General features: G+C 36.8%; 4 protein-coding genes and 3 non-coding genes across 8 annotated transcripts; 3 read left to right on the top strand and 4 right to left on the bottom strand.

The window, feature by feature from the left end:
* Positions 1-1,391: 1,391 nt before the first annotated feature.
* Positions 1,392-3,655, top strand: LOC113741908 (F-box/LRR-repeat protein At3g03360). Its single transcript, XM_027269568.2, has 4 exons — positions 1,392-2,834; positions 3,007-3,036; positions 3,148-3,177; positions 3,392-3,655. Exons 1-4 carry the CDS (start codon positions 1,392-1,394, stop codon positions 3,602-3,604), a joined length of 1,716 nt encoding a protein of 571 aa, XP_027125369.2. The 3' UTR covers positions 3,605-3,655.
* Positions 3,656-8,639: 4,984 nt separating this feature from the next.
* On the top strand, positions 8,640-10,334 carry LOC113742441 (protein ASPARTIC PROTEASE IN GUARD CELL 1-like). The gene has a single exon (XM_027270273.2). It carries the CDS (start codon positions 8,699-8,701, stop codon positions 10,175-10,177), a length of 1,479 nt encoding a protein of 492 aa, XP_027126074.2. The 5' UTR covers positions 8,640-8,698; the 3' UTR covers positions 10,178-10,334.
* Positions 10,335-13,099: 2,765 nt separating this feature from the next.
* Positions 13,100-13,261, bottom strand: LOC140006167 (U1 spliceosomal RNA). Its single transcript, XR_011813806.1, has one exon. It is a non-coding gene; the product is annotated as a U1 spliceosomal RNA (small nuclear RNA).
* A 1,228-nt stretch (positions 13,262-14,489) lies between these two features.
* On the top strand, positions 14,490-18,326 carry LOC113742082 (F-box/LRR-repeat protein At3g03360). The gene is made up of 6 exons (XM_027269785.2): positions 14,490-14,759; positions 15,985-16,035; positions 16,140-17,473; positions 17,679-17,708; positions 17,829-17,858; positions 17,957-18,326. The coding sequence occupies exons 2-6, from the start codon at positions 16,026-16,028 to the stop codon at positions 18,143-18,145; spliced, it is 1,593 nt and encodes a 530-aa protein (XP_027125586.1). The 5' UTR covers positions 14,490-14,759; positions 15,985-16,025; the 3' UTR covers positions 18,146-18,326.
* A 498-nt stretch (positions 18,327-18,824) lies between these two features.
* Positions 18,825-18,986, bottom strand: LOC113743066 (U1 spliceosomal RNA). The gene has a single exon (XR_003460956.1). It is a non-coding gene; the product is annotated as a U1 spliceosomal RNA (small nuclear RNA).
* A 1,294-nt stretch (positions 18,987-20,280) lies between these two features.
* On the bottom strand, positions 20,281-23,038 carry LOC113741523 (peptidyl-tRNA hydrolase, mitochondrial). 2 transcript variants are annotated; one of them, XM_027269053.2, is made up of 8 exons: positions 22,561-23,038; positions 22,388-22,472; positions 22,131-22,198; positions 21,969-22,019; positions 21,758-21,831; positions 20,920-20,978; positions 20,760-20,836; positions 20,281-20,636 (listed from the first exon to the last, which is right to left on the bottom strand). In XM_027269053.2, exons 1-8 carry the CDS (start codon positions 22,891-22,893, stop codon positions 20,523-20,525), a joined length of 861 nt encoding a protein of 286 aa, XP_027124854.1. In that variant the 5' UTR covers positions 22,894-23,038; the 3' UTR covers positions 20,281-20,522. The 2 variants fall into 2 exon arrangements, with proteins under 2 accessions (XP_027124854.1, XP_071903469.1); XM_072047368.1 differs by lacking the exon at positions 21,969-22,019.
* Positions 23,039-23,191: 153 nt separating this feature from the next.
* Positions 23,192-23,263, bottom strand: TRNAD-GUC (transfer RNA aspartic acid (anticodon GUC)). Its single transcript has one exon. It is a non-coding gene; the product is annotated as a tRNA-Asp (tRNA).
* Between the last annotated feature and the right edge of the window lie 444 nt (positions 23,264-23,707).

Below are 23,707 nucleotides of genomic sequence, written 5' to 3'. Positions count from 1 at the left end.
TTTGAGGAATTTATCTTGATTGTTTAGGGGTTACAGACTTATATGACAAAATCCTAATTGGATTTTGATTGAAATCCAATTCCCACTGTTTGAAATACATTTCTGCGCATGATTTTTTTCATAGGATCTATTTATCTTCATCTGTTTGTGATTGTTTCTGCACATGATTTCTTATAGAATCTATTTATCTTCATCTGTTATGTTGATCATCCTGGCAGAGGATCATGGTTTTGCTAAATCAAGACTCCTGTTTCATTATTCAAACACTTTTTTTTAAGCCAAGTTTGACTTGTTCCATTTTTTTTCCCTCCTCCATTTTTTCCCGTCATCATGCTGTAATCTGCAACTGTACCTGCCCTGGTCTAAATGTTGTCGTTGTCTTGGGAGTTTCGCTGCACAAGAATTGAAGAGGAGAAATGGAGGGATTTCTAAAGATCCTTTGTCATCAGAGAATAAATAATTTATTTGTTTATTTTTGTCGAGCCCTTGAAAAATGCGGGAAAAAAGATCGTTAGTTTAAACTTGCGGATTTCCCAACTTTGCCCTTGCGGAACTATTGGAATATGATGCAACAAAATAAAGGGAAAATCGAGTAACTTCTTCTTTTCTTTTCACTGCCAAACTAACGAAAGGGACTTGAATTTGTTCTCTATCCTAGAATTCCCAAATAGATGAATTTTGATTAGATGGGAAGGGGTAACGAACAATTAACAAACTCAACAAATGAACAGTGGTATAGATTGACATCTAATGACGCAGTTTTTCTCATTTTTGAATGATCATGAATAATTGTAAAAAATCAGTTTACATTCTTGAAAAATGACTAGTGATAAGGGCACACCCGAAGTGTGTAATTTAGGAACAATCATTTTTTATATGAAATAATTTAGTATAAAATTTTTATAAACAAAAAAAATAAACTTTGATCTTTTAAAAATTTTTTGAATGAAATTTTAATTAATTTGGTGATTACAATATTTGTAAATGGTTATGGGTGAAAATTAGTGTGATTGCATTGGTTGGTAATATGTAATTAGATGGTAAAGTTATAATTCAATGATTGTAAAAAGTTAAAAATCTAAAAAGTGACCCAAAAAAAAAATTTACTGCAAATTCAATGCTCTCCCTTTATATATAATATATAGTATAGATAGTTTTGAAGTTTACATGATTATCCAAGTCGTGATTGCGCCATTCTACACTACTATTCCGACTAGATGTGGATAATTTTATTTTTTTTAGAACACTTTTCTCGCTTTAATTTCAATTTTGCTTTTTTTTTTGAAGAAAAAAAAAAGTATATCTAAACTTGAATTTTGAAGATCTTATTCTAACGTTATTCTTTCTACTGCAGGAAGTGTTACTAAGGTTTCTTTTGATATTTGTCCATCATGGAACCAGGTAGTCTCTACGAATTCACTAAGCTCTTCAATCAGTACCCTTTGACACGGACTACTAATGAAATATCAATGATTTCATTTTGTTGGTCATTGACAGGGAACGAAGTGCAACCTAAGACAACTCGGAAGGATGCGAACCTTAATCACTTCTCCCGGCTGTCTGATTCGATCATTCATCACATCTATTCGTTTTTACCTACCCGAGATGTTGCCTGCACCTCCATCCTGTCCAAGTCCTGGTATCGTATCTGGACCCTTTATTCATTTGTTGTCTACCATTTTATCTGCACTTCGTCGGACCAGGTCGAAGAACAAGAAGAAAAAGGAGTAGGATGGGTTCAAGAACGTGGTGCAGAGGTTCCTGGTCCAACGTTTGACTGTACTGGCAGTGGCAGCAGAAGAGGCGATTTCCTGTCAATGGCAGGAAAATTCATCAGACGGCGCTTTATAGAAAACTTAAATATACAGAGATTCCAATTGTACATTGACTGCCCTAAGATGGGCTCACTGGCTCGAAGATTGGATCTATGGATTGATTATGCAATGATGAGGTCTGTGCCAGAGCTTGTTCTTCGCATTGACTGCTTCACCAGTGGTAAAGATGTTGGTCATCGCGTTAACGCTTTTTCGAATCGTCAAAGGCTCCATTATGCTATACCTCAATTTGTTGTTGAAGCTAGGTGGCTAAAAATTTTGGGCTTGAGCGGTTGTAGATTTACGACTTGTTTGGACATCAAACTTCCCCAGCTTCAGAGCCTTTCATTATGTCATTCCTGCTTTGATGATAAGTCTCTATTGGAAAGGTTTCTCCTTGGATGCCCACTGGTTGAGTATGTGAAGATATCATACTGCAGTTGGATGGACAAACTTCTCTCTGTCCCGAACTTACCTGAATTGAAGGATTTTGAGTGTTTGTTCTGTGATATGGTTGACATTATTCAAATCAATGCAGCTAAGCTTCGTACTTTCTCATTTGCGACATTGAAAGAAGTCAAAGAACTTTGGCCATTGACCATTGACTGGACAGCCTGTGCTACAGCACTGAAGGAGTTGAAGATATATGCGAATGGTGCCGCTGACATAGATATGTTAGAGACACCGATATCTCAGCTTCTCTTTCTTGAAACATTGGATATACGCGGCTGCAAAAGTTATGCGGGTTTCAAGATCTCAAACCAAAATCTCAAGAGATTGATCTTTAGAGATTGCAGTCACATGTCAGCTACTCAACTTGATGCTCCAAAGTTAGAGTTGCTTGAATTCAACAACTGCGATAAACCTTTTCTTCCTTGCAATGCCTCGAACAAACTTCAGATTCACTTTAGTTTGTTCTTTAGAGGACATTCAATTGAGTGGCTTTTGCGATTGAAGTATTTTCACAGGACGTTAGAGCATTGGGAAGATTTGAAACTGATCGTCTATCCTGAACATCAGGTACTACACTTCTTTCTTAACCACTTAGCTAAGGTTCCGTGAATATGTTTTTGTTGCTTTACTTGGTTTGAGAGTTGTATGTGATGCTATTCGACAATGGACGTAAAAATCTTACCCCCTCCCTTTTCTCTCTTCTCTATGCATGGGTTCCTGAGTTTCAATTCTTTTGCAGATGAAGATTACGGATGAGCTGCCAATCAAGGTTTGGTCTTCTATCCATCATCTAGCTCATTAAATATTCTTTTGAATCTATAATCTCCCCTTTAATTTTTCTTTTCAAACTATACTTCCTAATGGAATTATTCTTGTGCAGGACATGGCTATTCATGACAGACTGAGTAGGGTAAGCTGTTCTTACCTTTTAATATATAAATTTAGATTAGTGATGCCCTCTTTATCGATGTATTCATGTGAACGTATGATTTGTAGCATGCAAATTAAATAACTTTTGTACACACTAAAAAAAAAATTGTTTCATTGCGTCGCATATTTCCTCAGATTAGCTCGACCTTTGTACTAACCTTCCTTTGCTGATCATTTTCTTACCTACATGTCAGTTTGTACTAGAAAAGGCCAGGGAACTTAGCAGTAGTCCGGGCAAAGACCAGAGGCTAATCAGTTGCGAGCTGGATACCTCTGAAGCAGTTGACTATCCACCGGATCCAAGCGCAGAAGTCTTTAATGTGAAACACTCGAGTCCTGGCAGCAAGGCTTCTAAAATAACATTCTTGTGGAAGTATGATGCTTCCCAACAAAGGTTTATACTGTAGTCCAAAACTTTGGCTTAGAATTTCTGGGATTTGAACTTCATTTTTCAGCTTGTTTTGATGTTTCATCTTTAACTTGTGTATTTAAGTTTTCTGGATTGGTACATCACTTTTCATACTATCTTTTTCTTTTTTTTTTGATGTTTCATATTTGACTTGTATCAACTATTTAGATATAAGCACGTACAATTCTTCATTTCAAAGTGGTATGTGTTGGTATTGATGGCTGAAAAGAAAGAATAAATTCTTGAATTATGATGAAAAAAAAAGAAGAGTTTCTACAGGCAAGGTTATCGGCGAAGGCATTTCTAAAACGAGGTTGTTCGCATTCATTGAATGCGAACTTACATAGCTCGCATTCTCGCATTTGTCGAATGCGAGCTAGGATACATTTAAAAAAAAAAAAAAAATACCTCGCATTTCTCAGTCTCTTTCACCTAAACCCAAAAACAGAGCTCCGTTCTTTACATCAAACATTCGGCATTCAAATCCATAAGCAGAGGGGCAGAAATTGGAACGAAACTTTGCACATCCAGCTCACTCTCTCGTCTTTTGCTTAGCTAGACACCAGTCCAAGCTTCCAAGAGGAAATTGCCCAAAATCCCTCAATCTCTTTCTTTCTCGTCGGTTGTTGTCCACCATTTTTGAGCTTCCACCAGACGCCATTTGCACGCCAACCAGCTGCCATTTCTGCCTCAGCAGTCATCCCCAACCAATTTTGTGACCCTTTGCGCTGCACATTTTCTTTTCCCTTCGCAAATGGCTTTCAAATTCGTGGCTGTGCTCTGTAGCTCACAAACAGCATAAAAGGTATGAACTTTTGTTGCAAAGCCTGATTTTTATGCGTTTTATATTTATTTAATACTTTAATCCGATGTAAAGTTCAGATTTGATGTCAAATTTGGATGTAAATATCATGTGGGTTGTGCTGCTTTTTCCATTTTTTTCTGTCGAGGCTGAGGAAATATCTTCTGGGAGGGGAAATCCTTGGGTCAAATGACCCACTGCACCCCAGAGCCAGAGTAAAATGCAGAAAGAAAACCACAGAGACAGATGTAGATAAAATTAGTGGTATTTGCATATAACTTCACAGCTAGTCCTGCATCATTTTCTTTTGAGTTACCGATAACTTTGACTTGGTTCTAGTGTTCATGTGACCAGCCATTTGGCATTTTTGCCTGATACCAGTAAGTTGGATTTCGTAATTAGCATCCACGGTATTGGCATTGCTATTTATAACTTGGCAATTTTGAAAGTTTACTAGCTGGCTGCTTAATATACGGTTAATGCTTAAAATATGCTGAATCAATTAGGATTCTCTTAGTGAATAGTCTGTTTGTGGCATTCTAGTGGCTAAGTTAAGTTGTCCATCTTTTAGTTTTGTTGTATTGCTGTTTCTTCAGTACCTTGATGGGTTGTAATGCTACCAGACCAGTAAGGTTTTCAGGTTCTAGTTCATGCTTTTGTAACCCCCTCCCCCCCCCCCCCCTCCCCCCAACAAAAAAAACTGCTATTAGCTACTTACTATTAAACGATGCAATTTGTTTTTCCTTTTTAAGTAGTGGTATGTATTAGCTACTTGTTTTGAAGTTTTGCTTCTTATTGAGAAACTATGTATAGTTTTGAGATGCAGGAAAAACCTGTAGGTCCTTGCACCATATATCTAGTCTTACAATTCTGAGTTATCACTGTTAACAATTCTAGATCATCAACATTTGCATAATGAGGCTCGCTTAGGTGATACACCTAAATAACTGTTTTGCATGGCTAGAAACCTTGAGGCACCCAGTCCATTTGCTATTTCAAGACACACTGCTGGCACAGTGGTCTTTCTTTCTGCAACATTCAACCTTCTTCCATCTTAAATCTGATAATTGAGTATAGTCAGTAGGGTCCATCTAATATGATTAGATTTTGAAGAAACTAAATATTTTGTACTTGCATGTAGGCTTATGAATGCATGGAAGTTTTGATCCCAATCTTAGTTAATTGTGAGGGCAACTGTGAATTTTTCTTGGTTGAGGAGCTAGAATGAATATACCCATTCCGGACTGTACAACTCCTCTGTTTTTATTTTTATTTTTTAAGTCTGTTCATACAATCAGCCATGGAAAAAATTGCAAGCTTGGTAGAAGCAAGAGTTGGGGATTGGGGCATACAACCTGTATAAGGGTCACTTTTTTGAAGAAATTCTAATGCCGTGAAGTTTGAGTTTGACAATGGCATATTAGTTTCTAAAAAGCAAAAGAAACAGTGGCATAATTTCTAGTTGTTGACGATGGCATATGGAGAATATTCTAGAAACCAACTTAACCTCTAGGACTTCTTAGCATATGGAGAATATGCTAGAAACGAACTTAACCTCTTGGACTTCTTAGCATTCTATTCATTTTTGGTCTCACTTGCGTAGTTAGCCTTTTAATTCTGCCACCTAGTTAAATTATTGCAGAATGCCTTGCTTTATGTTACCTTAGCAACAGGGGTTAAAATGATCTTGGTACATCATGGACGCCAGTCCAATCCAAAATTCTTGAACCAAATTGAAGAGTTTATTTCTTATAGCTGTCATGAATTTTCTGGTGTTTGAAGCAAGTGATTGTAAATTGTATGCTTAAAGTGTTTGACTTTTCCTTATTAAGGAATTTATGGTTGGATAAGCATCTAGAAATATATTAACTTGATCAGAAATTTCACAAGGCTTGTAGGTGGAAGTTTATGTTGGTTTTTGAGATAATTGAGCTGATCACTTCCTGTACATATATCAGGAAATTGATCAAGGCTGTGTTGTTTTGTGTACATCAATGTTTGAACAGAACTTATAGCAGGTTCCACATACAGCTTGACTCGCTTTGGTTAACACTCTGCTTAGCAAGTTGTCATATCCATATTGTTGGAGATGGAGGAGCAACGGCAACTCTCCCAAGCATTTATATCAATTTCACATTGTTTCCGGGAGCTAATCATGTCACGGATCATTTATCTAAGAGGGCTTCTCATAGCTAAGCCTTTCAAATTTCATGGATTTTGGATGTCTCACAATGATTTCCCTCGGCTACTTCATAAGGCATGGCGTACTGAATTTCAAGGTGACCCTATGAGGACTTTCTGTTTGAAACTGAAAGAGGTAAAGACGGCATTAAAAGAGTTAAATAAGAAAGAATTCTGGGATATCTCTGCCAAAACTATTCATGCACAAGAGGCTCTATAGTCTGCTTAATTGGAGTTTAGTTCATTGTAGTAGTACTATTGTATTGCTTAATTGGTTGTAGAAGTACTTTTGTGTTGCAGATTCCTCTGCTCTTGTGTACATTCATGTTCTATTCAATAAAATCCCTTTTTACGTAAAAAAAAAAAAATCTTCTCATAGCTGATACACACTTCCTTGGACTCTCTTCTAGCTCTAGCTCGATGATCATTTTCTTTAGATAGAGCATAGATGACTTCTTTCAGAAAGCGTGCTATTAGATGGTACATATGTGTTTACATAGATTCTTTTTAGCTAGCCATTTCGTAGTAGTTGTCATGATTATATTCAGGTCACGTATTCTCATTCCAAACTCTTGTAATGTTTATTTACTTTATGGTTTAATAAAATAAAAGGTTAGCATCCCTCATCTATGAATGGAGTTTGCCATTAAAAAAAAAAAAAGCAGAGAGAGAGAGAGAGAGAGAGAGAGAAAATGTCCCTTTCTGTTTAACCGTGGAAAAAGAAAACAATTTAGTGAAGATTGATAAGAAAAGCAATGACTTCTTCAGTGATTGTTAGTCGTATTTTATGCGATATTGAGGATGATACCTAGTTCAAAGTTTAAAAAAAAAAAATCCTCCATGAAGGAAAATTTGAACTCCGAAATTTCTTTTAAGAAAGCTTGGTATGATAAGAGGAGCTATTGAGCTTGTTTATGGCATTTGGGGTACCAATTTTGTTGAATTACTGAAGTATGTGGAAGCATCTGTCCAATTAAGTAATATTAGTGCTTAGTTAATATCTTCTTTAAACATTGCATAAATGCTAAAATAATGATTTACTCTTGATTACATCAATAATCATTCAGTATGGTTTTAACGTGAAACTCAAGATTAATGGATTTTTTTTGGCAATCGCTTAATAACCTACAAATTCGTCCTCCATAATTTTACAAAACAAAAAACAAAATCCACACTCTGAAAAAAACAGCCTGCTTAATTTTGCAAAAAAGAAAAGAAAAGAAAAGAAACGCATGAGCCTTGGATTGAAATATAAAGGGTTCCTGCCTCGCATAGGTTAAATGCGAGGTTACTTGACCTCGCATTTGCCAAATGCGAGGTCTGAAGTAATTCTTTTTTTTTTTTTCCTTTTTGTGGATTGAAAATTCTAGGGGACATCGCATTTGTCAAATGCGAATTCATTCAGTTTACATTTTACAATTGTGAAGACCCTTGACGAAAGTCTACACTTAAAATACTCCTTTTGCAGAAACTTTTTAAAATTCATCATCAAATTGGAAATTTCTTGAAAAGAAACAGTTTTAACATTTGGGGATTAGCTGCAGTAAGGCATGCTTTGCTCCATAAGTACAAATACTTGTCATATATTTTGTCCATCCTAACAGTTATTGTGCTACGGCACCATCAACTCAAGTAGTTGGACCTTCACAATCAGCTCTAAGTTGGCGCCTAATAACACACAAGTTGTGGCATGGGCTGTAATTCATTTAGGTTTTGTCTAGACCTTAGATGAGGCACCATTCCAAATTTTGCTTTGTACCTCACCAACTTTGGTCCCTGATTGCCCCTAATGTGGTTACTTTTAGGTTGGATGTCTGCGGCATGTGAATCTTTTGCATCTGTCGCTTATGTCTGTTTATAAAGGATATTTTGACATATCATACAAGAATTTTACTACTACCACTATCAGGATAGAAATTTTACAGGAGCCATGCAATAATTTGTTTTGCTCCAGAGGCCAGTGCCTTACTATTCTTGTGCTTTACTTGCATATTGTGAATTATCATACATGCATGTCTAGTTGCCTATAAAGCAAGTCCATTTCTCATTGCTTCCCTCCTGTGCATTCTGTCCCAAGGAAACCAGAAACCTCCCCCCCACAAACCCACAATGGCTCCAACTAAAACACCCTCCACTTTCAATGCCTTGTTCTTCTTCCTCTTCTTCATTTTAATCCTCTTCTCCATCTGCCACTCGTCTCTTGTTTATTCTCTTCCTCAAAAACAAGAAGAAAACCAACAGTTTCAAGTCCTTAACGTGGCTGCGTCCATTCATAAAACTCTTCAAGTCTTCTCAAAAACGACTCCTCCGTCCCCCACCATTACCGCCGCCGCCTCCGCTGCTAATTCATCCGTATTCTCAGTTTCTCTCCATCCACGCATTTCTGTGGTGAAACCCCACCACCAAAACTATTCTGCACTCACAATATCCCGACTAGCCTACGACTCAGCTCGAGTCAACTCCATCAACCACAAGCTTCAACTCTCTATTTCTCAAACCGTTCATCAAAGGCTCATCCAACCCGAGGACCTGCAATCCCCAGTAACCTCAGGGGAAAGCCAGGGAACCTTTGAGTACTTAGCCAGGGTCGGGTTGGGCCGACCCGTTAAAGAATTCTTCATGTCCATAGACACTGGAAGCGACGTTAGCTGGCTCCAGTGCCAGCCTTGTGACTTTTGTTACCAACAGTCCGACCCGATTTTTAACCCGTCCGGATCATCCACTTTTAATACCCTATCATGCTCTTCCCGAGAGTGTAATTCCCTTAAAATCAACGGTTGCACTGATGACATGTGTCATTATTACGTGTCTTATGGGGATGGGTCATTTACGCATGGGGACTTTGGCACGGAAACGGTGACGTTTGGGAGGTCCGGTTCAGTTAGCAATGTTGCTGTCGGATGCGGGCATGATAATGAGGGGTTATTTTCTGGATCAGCCGGTTTAATCGGGTTAGGAGTTGGATCGCTGTCATTTCCTTCACAAATTAAAGCCACGTCGTTTTCGTATTGTCTCGTGGATATGGACTCCCATTCATCTTCAACTCTCGAGTTCAACTCAACTCCACCTAGTGGCTCAATCATTATTCCAATGGTTTATAACCCGAAATTCGATATATACTTTTATGTAGATCTCGTGGGAATTAGTGTCGCTGGAGCAAAATTGCCGATTCAACCCTCGGTTTTTCAGGTTGGAAGTGACGGAACCGGGGGAGTTATGGTTGACTCGGGAACAATAGTGACTCGACTAGTGCCTCCGGCATACGAGTCCCTGCGTGACACTTTCGCTAAGCATGCTAAGAACCTACATCCCACGAGTGGTTATTCTCTGTTTGATACATGTTATGATTTGTCCTCTATCCCTGATGAAGTGGAGGTTCCAACTGTGTCGTTTCATTTTTCGGGTGGGAAAACGTGGTTGTTGAAGTCGAAAAATTGCCTAATCCCAGTTGATTCCAGGGGCAAGTTCTGCTTCGCTTTCGCTCCTTCAGACTCAATTTCCATCATTGGTAGTATACAGCAGCAAGAGACGCGCATCAGTTATGATTTGGCCAAGAAACTAATTGGTGTCAGCCCGGATAAATGCTAAGGCTATATATAGCTGTTTCTTGGAATTAAAATTCAATTAGGATTTAATACTGATAAAACTAGAATCTCAAATAACTTGGATTCTATTATTTATATGAATTGTACATTTATATTATACTAATAGATTAAGAGTGATATTCAAAACGTTGAAGAGCTTAGATCGAGTCCTTATTTTTATCAAATTAGCAACGGAATGTCAGCACGACAATGCACAGTATTTAGTGTCGATGTTTATTTATTTCAAAAAAGGGTTTAAAATTATGGAAGATTTGTGATAACTAATTTTAGGCAAATGATAATTGTACTAATTTTTGATATACTGATAAATTGTACACCAGTGAATCTCATGTATACATTAATTAACCTAAAACATGTATCAACAGTTGATGTAATAAAGATTAATTCATCAAAGTTCTTCCAAAAAAAAAAAAAAAGTGTAAGCTTAGAACTTTCAAACATACGTAACAGGTAACGCTGCTCTCATCAATCCTTGGAACAAATTTCTAACGATCACGTGAAGAAACTTTGGACCCTACTGAAAACTGAGGATTGAAGGGAAGAAAATATGTGGATTCTGTCTCCCTTGTATAAGCGATTGCGACTTGCCATGTTACTGATGCGTTTCTGCAACTTTTTCATGCATGTTCCATCGACACAAAAAGTAGTAATTGTTGATTTGATAATCACTATAGCTTAATAGACCGAACAAGAATGTAACAGCCACTGGCTCTGGCCTACATCACAATAATGTCTGTTTCTCGAGGATTACACTGTATATTTTGATCTCTATTTAGATTATTCAAAACAAGACCGCAGTCCATAGCTACCACAATAGGTGAAAGTTCTGATGCAACCACACCATGTGGTTTTCGGTTTGGGAGTCGTTTTCTTGTGTTGTGATGTGATGTTACATGGATTCTTGATCATTTTGGAACCATTCTCGTCATTTGTTTGGGTGGCAACTTGCATGGCTGGCTATTGTAAACTTGTATCCCTTTCCATCGACTTGCTTTCCAGTTGATTTCCCTTTTGCTATCAAATGCTATTGATTTTCAGTGGATATTCAACTTGCCGGAGTAGACGAGCCTGGCTAAATCGGGTCTTCGTTCACAAAATATTGGCCACTTTTACGTAATCAAAGGTCAGAAAATTATTAGTCAAAAAAGTTCAAGATATTAAGCCATTATGTCAGTTCAAACACAAGGAGGGGGATAGGCATATCAATAGGTAGGATTTGGATTGGATCCCTTTGATCCAAATCCAAACATATTAAATTTAGTTACACTCAAACCCAAATTTTGAAATCCTTATAGGTTTGAAAAATAAATTCGAACCCAAATCCTCATGGGTTTAGGTATCTAATGGGTATCTGTAGGTATTTTTCTAAACATACAGTAAAGAACTAAAGCAAAAATATTTTAAAAATATATACAGTTCAAAAATAACATAAATGCCATCTAATTTTTGTTTTTAAATAATGAAATTAACATTCAATAAGTTGAAATGAGATAGAGTGGGAGTCAAAGGCGAGAGGCGCGCAATAGATAGGTGAGATTAGATGGTGTTTTCTTAGATTAAGAGCATATTATTTAATCTAATAGTTATGAATTCTTCCTATATTCGATCCAATTGCCATAGGATATTTGATTATTATATATATATATATACGTGGCTCTAGGTAAAATCTGATTTAGATCTAAATCACAAAATATTCGATTGACATGTTTTAGAGGTAAGTATGAATTAAGTTAATTCTGAGTTCGAATGCCTTTTGATCCTATTTTATTTTGGAGTTGGATTGATTAATGCTGGGTGCCTGATTGCCTACTAATTGAATTTGAAGGCTGGAACTGGACCAAATGATGGACTACGATGCATATCCACTTCATTTAAGAACAGTTCCTTCTTCATCTTAGTCGTGATTCCATCCACCAACTCCTTCATAACTTAAATGAAAGATTTGAGAATCCACCAGAGCCGCTGAGACCTTTATTAGGGGTTGGATGTCATGGGCGTGATTATTTCTACATTTGTAGCTATTCAATTTAAATGGGACCTGCGTTTCTTGTAGTTTGTATTAAGGACCAATGGATTTCAAACCTTTACCATATTCTGTCTCATCATTACGTGATCCGAGTGTTAAAAAGGTACCACATGCATTCTCTTTGGGATCTCCAGTAAGCATCAGAAGGGGATTGATTATTCCTAAACTTTAACTCTACCATGCAAAGAAACAAAGGTCTTTACATTACCAGCATATTTTGATTTTTTTTTTATTTAATATATCATTGCCTTGATGAAATCATATTGAATAAGTTATGGCACATAGATTGTTACTTGATTGAATAATTGACAAAATAGAATAATGACATTGGTTTTTTCTTGTTAAAGCTGCCTTCTATGTGTGCTCTCCGAGTCCGACATTGAAACTCACATAATTTCTTCCAACAAGAAATTGATATTTATACTGCCTCCGTACCATTTTGACAGTTTTTTTTTTTTTTTTTTTACAGCCATCTCAAATTATAATCCAATCTTCAATTGAAAAATGTTGATATATTTAATTTGTAATTTCTCTAAAATGCCCCAGACTTGTTTTATAAACTTGTTTTCCTTCTTCATCTATCTTAAATTGTAGTCCACTTTCCAATTATGAATGTATATGTAGTTAATTTGTAATTTCTCTAAAATGCCCTTATTTACTGTAAGTTATTATTGAATATAACCTAATTTATTTATTGTAAAGCTAAGTAGTTACACTCCATTTAATGTAATTCATTTGTTGTAAAGCTAATTAATCGCTGTATTTAATGTATTAGTCATACTCCATTTAATAGAAGGATTTTTTAGGAGGGAGCATCCGGCAATTAAGAGCCTCAAAGCCCACACAGTTACAAGAAAATGGTTTACAATTAAGAATTGGACAGGGGCCGCGCGAACGCAGGCCCCCACCATAACAAATTATGACGTAGGCTCAACCAACTTGGGCTGACCTTAGGCGGGCACCCCTCCTAAGTGCAATGGAGGTCACCAACCTAGGCTATGGACCTTCTTGATCACCCATTGACCCCGTCCAGGTAAGTATGTTTCCCAGTAGCTTCCATAAACATTTAAGTATGCGTTACAAGGTTTGCCGTCTCTTGTGTGTTCCGATGTGGGATAATGCTTTCATCACTGCTTTTGTCATTCTATTCTTTATTGTGGGCCCTAACTCCTAGCTAGTAACAAGTATTGTTACGTTTCGAATAAAAAAAATCAAATTAATAATCAATAAATATAAATGAGTTGCAATTTTTTGGAGATTCTACGGTGTCTTTTGGGTATCACACTCACGAGTGAAGTTTCCCGTTGGATGATGACAAAAGTGTTATAGACCATTAAATTAAGCATGGTTAAATATTTAAATTATTTTATTTAATGAGAGATACAAACTAAAGAAATGGTACCCAAAAGGGATCATAGGATTTTTTGAAGTCTATCTTTAAGTGTCTTAAGATGTCTCTCATTGCAATGGCCTTTTTTGTTTCTCCTTTTTCATTTTTGTCTTATAATATGGTGCAATGAACTTTAGAAGAGGACAGTTTCATTTTAGTAATTATTATCCCAATTAAAACATATGAACTTGGATATGAGAAGTGAGGGTATCATGGAAATAACAAAAAACTAAGAGCCAAATAATGGTGTCACTTGAAAAGGGGAGAAACTATATAGATATACACAGATTGGATTGAAATACAGATAGTTTCAATGGTTAAAGAGGGTATATCGATATACATAGATTAGATTGGATACAAATCATATAGTTCTAAAGAGGGTATATCGATATACGCAGATTAGATTGGATACAGATAGTTTCAATGGTTAAATTGTCTTTTTCAAGAGTTTGCTTTTCTCTTTACCTTCATGAAACTAATTTGACTCTCAGCATAATCTGACTAGAGTAACCATCAAACACCACCAGATAAAAGCACTCACAAATCACACAAACATCTACACAATGACCTTTTTAGTTCTTTGGGCATGGCTTCTTCTTAAGAAGCAATTTACGTGAAATTGTAAAAAAAAATATATATATATATATTAGTGGACCAAGAAATTTTTTTTTGCACAAACCATTTCTAATTTATAAGGAAAAAGAATAGGTGACCAAAAGAAGAAAAGGGAAACAAAAGAAGAAAACTAGAAATCAGGACTCAAAAAAATATTTGCAGCAAGTAACCGTTAAAGTTTCTAGATAGGACTTTAAACAAAGTTGGCTGTGCATTACTGCATGGTGAAAGAAAAGTCCAAAGCCATCAACCTTTTACACCCTGAAATACAAAGAAAAAGTTAGCACAATTTTTCTTCAATTTCTGCTGCTCTTCACACCTCTCAGATTTTTGCCAAAGAAATAAAAAGTTGTCGTGATCAATCAATCAAATTCAGAATGTAATTTGTAAACTTTCAAGTATATTTCTAAAGCTTTCACTCTCACTGCATATTCTCTCCTCCTCTAATTTCTCCCATCTGATCAGAAAGACAATTCACACCTCCTCTCTTGGGCCACCCACCGCTTCCTCTGGTCACCACATCAGTTCTTGCAGGTATTCTCTTCTTCATCTGGATTTAGAAAACTTTTGGTTTTTATTACAGAAATTAATCCACGACCAAATGCAACCTAAGGTCATAACGTAGTTTGCAGCTAACTATATGTTGATCATCTTGATTCGGATTGGAAAACTTGTTTTTAATTACAGAAATTAATCCATAAACAATTCCAATGGGAACTTGCATTAGAATTGATCATAGAAGCATTTGAGAGAAGCTGATCATAGAAGCTTCAACATGCATGTAATTTAATGTATGGTTCAATTCAATCTTAAGTTTATAGCATTAGAATTGATATTTCCAACATATTTGTGTAATTTGGATCACAAAATTCTTGGATTATTTCTTTAAATTCCTTTGATCCAACAAACTGCAAGTTTCATAATTGCCGAACTTGCATGTGTTAGAATTACTCTAAATCTGTTTCAAATTGTTACAAATGGTAGTTTCTTGTGTTCTTTTTCTATATTTCTGCATCTGTTTTTTATGTTCAAGTTTGATTTAAGATTAATTGTTCCTCCCCCACAAAAAGAACAACCCCTTGCCTCAAAAACTCCCAACCCTTTTCTCCTAGGATCATGATTTTGATAAACACTTCCTCTCATTCATTCTTCAACCACATGCCAAAGCCAAATTTTGCTCTTTCCATGTCTTTAATTTTTTTTCCTCCAATTTCTTTTTTTTCTTGTCATTATGCTATAATCTCTAAATGCTCCAATAGGAGTTGTTGTGTCAGTTTGGGAACTGGGAGTATCACTGGAGAAGAATTGAGAGGAAGAAATCCTTCTATACAGAAAAAAACAATACTAATTTATTTTGCCGTTCCTAAGAAAACGCGGGAATGAAAGTCGTTGATGATTTAGTTTGCGTTCCTAAGAAAACTCGCGGGAAAGAAAGTCGTTGGTTTAAACTTGTTAATATGCCAGCTTTGCCCTCGCGGAACCGGTTTTTTTTCTTTTTTCCAAATAACCGTTAACGGAGGCCTTGGTGTTTGTCGCAAAATGAAGGGCAGAATTAATTTTTATTTTTAAAATTTCTTTTCTTTTTTCAGTCAAAATAACTAAAGGATGTAATCAAATAACTTTTTATTAACTTCCGAAACATATATTGGACGGAACGCATGAAATAAAATAACATTGAAACTGGATAGCATATATACTGTTAATGTATATAAAATTAATTCATATTTTTTTTCACTTAAAGTTATTCTTACTGATGCAGGAGGTTTGAGTGGCTGAAGTTTCTATTGATATCTGTCCATCATGGAATCAGGTACTCACTAGGAACCTAGTGAAATCTTAAAACGTGACCCTATTTCTTGGACCTAGTATTAATTGTTGAAATATGTATCTATCATTTTTGCTGGTTTTTGATAGGAAACGAGGTGCAAACAAGAACAACTCTGGATGATGTGAGCCTTGGCAACTTCTCCCGGTTGCCTGAATCGATGATCCATCATATTTGCTCGTTTCTATCTGCTCGAGATGTTGCTCGCACCTCTATCCTGTCCAAGGCTTGGTATTGCATCTCCGCCATTTATTCCTACATTACCTTGCATTTTACTTACGAAAAGTCGGATTCGGAAGATTTATTCGGACATGGTCTTCCTGATGAAAGGTTTAGTCAACAAGTTGAACGCGAACATCTCGATTTCCTGTTTATGATAGAAGAATCCGTTCGAGAATGCCTCGAAATGGAGTCTAATGTACTCAGAGTTGATCTACATATAGACTTCCCTGATATAAATCTGTTGGCTCCAAGACTAGATGGATGGATTTCTCTTGTATTGAAGAAGAATATTAAAGATCTTCTTCTTTGCGTTGACACTTTAAATCGCACTAGTGCTCACTCTGCTTGGTCTCATTATAATCGCATTAGAGGTCTCTCTGCTCGGTCTTCTTATAATGGCAGTAGCGGTCGCTCTGCTCGGTCTTATTACAGTGTTCCTCAATTTCTTGTACTTGCTAGCTGTTTAAAAGTGTTGAGCTTGAGTTATTGTGCATTTGAGAGTAGTTTGGAGATTAAACTTCCCCAGCTACAGAGGCTTTCTTTCCGTGACTCTTGTTTCGTGGGTAGATCTTTATTTGAAAGGTTTCTCTGCGGATGTCCTGTGATTGAGTGTGTGAAAATGTGGTCCTGCAAAATAGACAAGCTCCTCTCTATCCCAAATTTACCTCGACTGGAGTATTTTGAGTGTGTGAACTGTGCTATTGTTGACATTATCAGAATGGATGCGGCTAATCTGCAGAAATTCTATTTTGGAGCACCCCAAAGTGGCTGGCCTAAAACTATTGATTGGGCAACTTGTAATCCAGCCTTGAAGGAAGTGATATTTAATGGAAAGAGTAGCGCATGCATCGATGTCTTATCAACCGTATTATCTCAGCTTCCGTTCATTGAGACATTAGAATTACATGACTGCATGAGCTATGGGAAGTTCAAGATTTCGAGCCAGACTCTTAAGAGGCTGGTCTTTAAAGACTGCAGTAACCTGTCATTTGCTCAAATTGATGCTCCAAACTTGGAGTTATTGGAATGCGTTAATTGCGACGAGCCTTTTCTTCCAATCAGTGCCTCACATCATCTCCAAGTTCACTTCAGCTTTGTGTTTGGAGCACACTCTGTTGAGTGGCTTTTGACATTGAAGGCTTTTGTTAAGAAGCTGAAGCATTGGGAAGATTTGAAGCTGATCGTCTATCCTGAGCATCAGGTACGGTTCTTTGGATATCTTTCTGTTTCTCCCCTTCATATATAACTATTCTTTCTCTGAAATGGATCTCTGAAATGAATTGGAGATAACAAACTGCATTATTTTTTTTTTTGTTTGATTTTCTCTAAACGTTAAAATGTTGGAATTATAGGCTCCCCTCTTCTCTCTTCTCCATGCTTACATTTCTGTTTCGATTCTTGTGCAGAACAAGATTACTGATGAGCTGCAAATTGAGGTCTGGTTTTCTGTCCATTAATTATTTAGACATTCATTTTTTTTTGGGGGGTCTATAATTGCCAGACTTCTCGCTCTTTCCAATGCATTCTTCTTAACATAGATGTTAATTCTTGTTCAGGGAATGATAATTCATGACAAACTGAGCAAGGTCAGGTTTTCTTTATCTTAAAGATTTTATACACTACTGGTTGACTGTCTAGGAATTTTATCCAAAATGTACCCGTTTTGGTCATTGTCTTACCTCAGTTGGCATTGGAAAAGCTGGAGGGACTTGGCAGTAATGCAGGTCCAGAAAACCAGCTAATCCGTTGCGAGGTAGGCACATCTGAAGCAGTTGAAAATTCGAAGGATCAAGCCTCAAGTTCTCGCAGCAGGACTTCCAGGATTACTTTCAAATGGAAATATGATGCCTCGCAACAGAGGTTTATACTCTAGACTTGCTTCAGATGAGCACATTGGTACGTGAATGCTGCTGCTTTCCTTTTGGTGATGCCAAGCACATACTTGAATACTGTGCTGGACATATTGAGTATTGTAGTATGTATTTCAACCATATATTTTTCAGTTCAGGAGTCATTTTCTTCAATTAAGATGATGTTGTATGGGTTCTTGATCATTTATCATTGTTTGATATTTGTTTTGCCCTGGTGGAATCATATGGTGCCAAATGACCTTGAGATGTACTACTAGTATTTAATTGAATTGTGGGGGGGGGGGGGGGGGGGGGGGGGGGGGGGGCGCAAGGCAGAAGAACTGACCTTGGATTTTACATACTTTATTCTCGTCATTTGTTTATTAGGTCAGGGTTAAAAGAAAATTGACATAAAATTCATAATTTTGTTAATAGAAAACCAGGTACTGGAATCAAATTAGAGGGAAGTAATTCAATTGTCAACCTTCCCAAACTAACACAAGCTGCATTCTTTTATTTTGCTAGAATAACCATCTGAAGGCATTAGAGCCTGACACATAGCTAATTTAATTAGGGATTTGAAATAATAAAATACTAGAGGCACCAGGCCAAAGATGTACGAATTGTATAATAAGATTTTAGAGTGAGAGACCAAGTCTCTAAAACCAACGAAAAAACAAAGATTTGAGACATTAGTCTTGGGCAGGGGCCGCGCGGACGCAGGCCCCCACTGTCACAAATTATGACGCAGGCTCAACCAACTTGGGCTGACCTTAGGCGGGCACCCCTCCCGAGTGCAATGGAGGTCACCAACCTAGGCCATGGGCCTTCTTGATCGCCCATTGACCCCGTCCAGGTAAGTATGTTTCAACGTTGCTACCCCGCTTACTTAAATATCTCACGCAAGCCTTGCCTTCTGCTGTGTGTTTCGATGTGGGATGACGTTTATACATCGTTGCACTTCGAAGCGTCCAAAGATGGCTGATTCTACCATCCCTCTGCCCGGGGATCCATAAATAAAATCAAAATATGAAACAATTCCAATTTGAAGAGTCCAAGATGGCTAAGTTCAATGAATTTTCGTCTAAGATAATACAAGTTTAACTTTTCAAATTCTCTTTTTCCGAGGCCTTTTTTTTTTCCTTTACCATTATTTGATGTATTTTATTATTAGTGATATAACCTATCTTATTCATTAATTGCTTTGATTCATTGCCTTGAATGGTGTAACTTTTCATCAATATTGTTGTTGTAATTAATGTAAAGATATAATGGCTAATTATACTACTAATATTAATGTGAGGGTATATTAAAAAAATAGTAGGCTAGATTTACTATTTCCATAAAGTTAACTAAATTTTCTTAAATTGTGTGAAAAATTCAAAACTATCAAAGTAGGACGGAGGGGGTATATGGTTATGGTTTAATTTCTTAATATTTCACAATGAAATTATACTAGTTTATCAAGTCAATTTTAAAAGTAAATCTACATCAGTGAATATTCTTAATATCGCTAATAAATTTTTGGTCTATCTAATGGAATTTTTGGTTTGTCTTACAGGTATTCATTGGACACGCTTTAAAATGTACTTCATGTGTTAGATTTTTTAAAAAGATTAATATTTCCTACACTGGCAGTGTATACACTGTCAATATTGAATGAATGACAACGATACAAAATTGAATTTGAAATTCAATTTTTGCACATGTGTCATGGATCCAACGGTAATAGTGTATGCACTGTCAGTGTATATAAAATTTACTCTTTTTAAAATATAAAATTAATTAGAAAAAGTACATAAATATAAGGATGGGTAACAATCATCGGTGTATATATAAATGATGGATTGGGTAAAATTTAAGTGTATTAACGAGCACTTATTGAGCACCTCTTAAAAAACCTGTAATATTTTAGACATACAGTTTGCTTTCTAAATTTGGTTAGTGGTTAAGGCTTTTTCTTTCCCTTTTTTTTTTTAAGTGTAAGTAAGAGGTCTCTTTTAGTGTAAGTTAGGGGCTAAGTTCATTATTATTTGTCCAAACAATTTTTTGCTGAATTTCAACTTTGAGGGTTTGCTGCTAAGTCAGAAGGTGGGAATTCCTGAATCATTTAGAAACAACAGAAGCTAAACTACATCAATGAGACCAAAAAGTAAGATAGCCGTAAGATCAATTGTCATTTAACCAACGTATACATACTCCCTCAAGGAATTAAGATGTAAGAATGATATTAAAGGGAAAAGAACAAGAAATCGCCTTTGGGTGTCGAATAGCCTTCTATTATAGTTCTCCAACAAAGTTCCATACTAGCTGGATTTCTGCACTTTCCAGAGCTTCCTCCACTTGCAAACTTGCATGACGTTGTTACCACTTCAAAAAAGAACGTAGGAAAGCAGCTAGTTACTGAAGCTGTTCCAATGACTTGGCACTATTAACAAAAGTAGCACTTCTGTTGATTCCCTCGAGCAAAAGAATTCGCACTGCTTCCAAGCCAGTCTGAAACGTAAAATCCAACTGGAGAAAGGAAACAAGCAATTGTTAACCTCTTACATAATCTTCACTATAACTCCCTTCTTTTGATTAACCATTATCCCTTGATTATATGACGTTTAACAGTGCATTAAACTTGAATATTACCTCTTCACGTTCTTGTTTGGTGAATGGGCGCATAACGAAATTCATGGGATCCATTTTCCCGGGGGGCCGGCCAATGCCTACATGTATTTCATGAAAATGGTAAATGACAAGGACCTGAAGAGACACTTTCACAAGAAAGCAAAATAAGTTCAGGATGTACCAATCCTTAGACGAGGAAAGTCCCGGCTACCTTTAAAGTGATTAATAATATTCTTCATCCTGAAAAGAAAATGGCATCAATCTTCCTTTGCAAAACCACAAAAATAAATTCTGTTGAGACAAAACTTGTCGATATGCTTGAGAAACGAAGGTGTTATTTTTAGATGGTCCTTGCTCTTGGCAACCATTGGCAGACCACTGGTGAATTGAGATCTTCAGTTAGCCAGAGACACGAAGTACATAATTTTTAAAGCTTTTACAGAAAACTTACATAAACCTTAATGGATTATGAATGACATTATGTCATCATAACCCAAATTTTTTTAGTCTGTCTTCCTTATAACAGTACAAGAAGGGCTTAATATCTATCTAAAGAAGACAGATTTTGTTCAGCATTAATCATCTAATGTTGCTTACAAATAAAAAAAATTGGCAGAGAACCAAGAGAGCTTTGTCACATTGCAGAAAGTCATCTGCTCTCCATCTTTCAAGAAACAATTATCAGAGCTGGCACGGTCTTAATCTCCAATCCACAACATAACTAAAATCTTTAGCAGTGAGAAGCATTTCTAAGTCAACATCAGATCCTTCTGCTTAGATGCATGATTGCATTTATTGGTCTACTAAGAGTTTTAACTCACTGAATTTCCCTGAATTGGTAATTTAGATATCTGCCTACATATATGTCTATGGACTTGTTTAAACAATATAATTATATCAATTTTGCCATTTTTAAATCACCAATTTAACTTTACAGCAGAGGGAAGATGCAATGGGATAAAAACCAGTAGATGTTGAATGGAAGCAATACAAAAGCTAATTTTCAGACTGATATGTACCCGTTATGCCCTCCATGTCCACCCTTTGGCAGTAACCGCAGCTTTGCAAATGGAAGATCCATATCATCAAAAATCTACAAAGCATAAAATCTTTACGCCCTTAAGCCAACCAAGATTGTAAGGAACTTTTTTTTTTCTCTCTCTCTTTTTTTTTTAAAGCAGATTGAAAGAAAGTTATTCATTGGCTTTTAATCAAAACACACATAATTACCACTAGGACTTGCGCCAATGGGATCCTATAATACGAGGCAATTGCCCCAACCTATTACAGAGTCGAGGAACAAGAAACAAGTTAACCATTGCTACAGACATTAGTTAGTATCATGCAGTGCATAGCAAAGAAAAATTGCGAGAGCAGAGGAAACAAACTTACAGACTCACCACTTGCATTCATGAAAGTCTGTGGTTTAGCTAGCATCACAGGCACATTTGCAATATGACCTACAATGGAAATTCAATACAACTTCAACAACTATCCATTACCCAAAAAAGGGGAAAAAAAGTCCCAGAAATCAACAAAGTTTAAATCTTTCCTTTTTTTTTTAACCTAAACAAAATGTCCATTCAACATCTACCTCAAGATTCAAGCGTCAACAGTAGCAAAAGTAAAAGAACAAAAAAAAAATTAACCTTTTCCAAACAGGGCCTTGAAGGAAATACTACCCATTGAAATGCCCTCTGCTTGAGCAATGTAATCCACCATCTCAAAACCCACCTATCAATCAAAAACTTTTATTAATCAAGATTTTCCAATAAAATTACTTTAAACGACTATGAAGAAGAAGGGAGGAGAAAGTACGGACGTTATGGCGGGTCCCATTGTACCGCTTCCCCGGGTTACCGAGCCCTACGATAAGCCAGGTCTGAGTTTTCGGCTTATCAGTAGGCGCCGCTGCTGACGCTGACGCTGCTGCAGAAGAGGAAAAAGAGGCTGCGGCGGAGACTGAGGAAGGGGATAGGTCATTATTATGAGTATTATGCACCATTCTTAATCTTGGGGTAAATTGGGTAAGAGTAGAAGAATGCCTTGTCCAAGAATAAAATGGGATAAGGGTTTTAGGGTGGTCACAAGAGGAGAAGAGGAGGCGGAGAGCGGCGGCTGCGGTGGTGGTAGAAAATGCAGCAGATACTCTCATTATCACGAAGTTTAACTAAGCAGGCATAAACAAAACTGGGGCAAAATTTGGTTTAGGAAATTTTCTAATGATTTATGAAAATTAAGCTGAAAATGGGCAAACTCTTTGGTCGAATGGAAGCGCCGCCAGCGCTGCCACCGACTATGCGGAGAAAGGCAGAGGACGGCCATTGCTGCTGTTACCAGAACATTTTGTACAGAAGAATTATGGACTGCTAGACCTCAAACTCAAATTAAGCATCACGACGCCGTTTTGGCACAAATCCAATAAAGCAAAAAACATAAAAGATAAAAGATAACGCCGTTGCCGGGGATCGAACCCGGGTCACCCGCGTGACAGGCGGGTATACTCACCACTATACTACAACGACTTCGTTGTGATGAGGCTCGAAAGTTAGCTAATCTCCTAGTAAGGATGGTTACGCTTCGAGTCCCAAATTTCCATTCGAGGACCTGTCTTTAGTGCTTAAATTTGAGCTGCTCTCTCCTCTTTATTCCAGCATAAACCATTTTACACTTTTTTGAGTAGTTAATGTCGCGGTCTTCACTCCAATTTCGGTCGATATAAATACGAGTTCTGGTAATTAAATTTTGTAAAGCTCAGTTTTGTAATGCTCTAGCTACGGAAAATCTGTAACCATGGTAATCAACTGAATGTGTTGGCTTGGCTGTTTCTCTTGTACTACTTCCTAGATCAATTGTGCATTTCACACACACATTTAGACTAACAATTGACGCCTTTTTGTTTGATCTTCGGTTTCATGCGTATGATCTTGACTGCCAAAAGTGTTCTATTATTGTGATAAAGATTTTAT

Source organism: Coffea arabica, chromosome 4e (assembly GCF_036785885.1).
Source record: "Coffea arabica cultivar ET-39 chromosome 4e, Coffea Arabica ET-39 HiFi, whole genome shotgun sequence".
NCBI lineage: Eukaryota > Viridiplantae > Streptophyta > Magnoliopsida > Gentianales > Rubiaceae > Coffea > Coffea arabica.
Note: the sequence above shows the minus strand (reverse complement) of the source record. Positions and strands in the feature narration are given on the sequence as shown.

Coding starts and splice junctions, on each gene's coding strand:
- LOC113741908 (XM_027269568.2), top strand. CDS start 1,392: ATGGAACCAGGTAGTCTCTACGAATTCACTAAGCTCTTCAATCAGTAC. Junction 2,835..3,006: donor TCGTCTATCCTGAACATCAG/GTACTACACTTC, acceptor ATTCTTTTGCAG/ATGAAGATTACGGATGAGCT. Junction 3,037..3,147: donor CGGATGAGCTGCCAATCAAG/GTTTGGTCTTCT, acceptor ATTCTTGTGCAG/GACATGGCTATTCATGACAG.
- LOC113742441 (XM_027270273.2), top strand. CDS start 8,699: ATGGCTCCAACTAAAACACCCTCCACTTTCAATGCCTTGTTCTTCTTC.
- LOC113742082 (XM_027269785.2), top strand. Junction 17,474..17,678: donor TCGTCTATCCTGAGCATCAG/GTACGGTTCTTT, acceptor ATTCTTGTGCAG/AACAAGATTACTGATGAGCT. Junction 17,709..17,828: donor CTGATGAGCTGCAAATTGAG/GTCTGGTTTTCT, acceptor ATTCTTGTTCAG/GGAATGATAATTCATGACAA.
- LOC113741523 (XM_027269053.2), bottom strand. CDS start 22,893: ATGAGAGTATCTGCTGCATTTTCTACCACCACCGCAGCCGCCGCTCTC. Junction 22,473..22,560: donor ACAATGGGACCCGCCATAAC/GTCCGTACTTTC, acceptor TTTGATTGATAG/GTGGGTTTTGAGATGGTGGA. Junction 22,199..22,387: donor CAAGGCCCTGTTTGGAAAAG/GTTAATTTTTTT, acceptor TTTCCATTGTAG/GTCATATTGCAAATGTGCCT.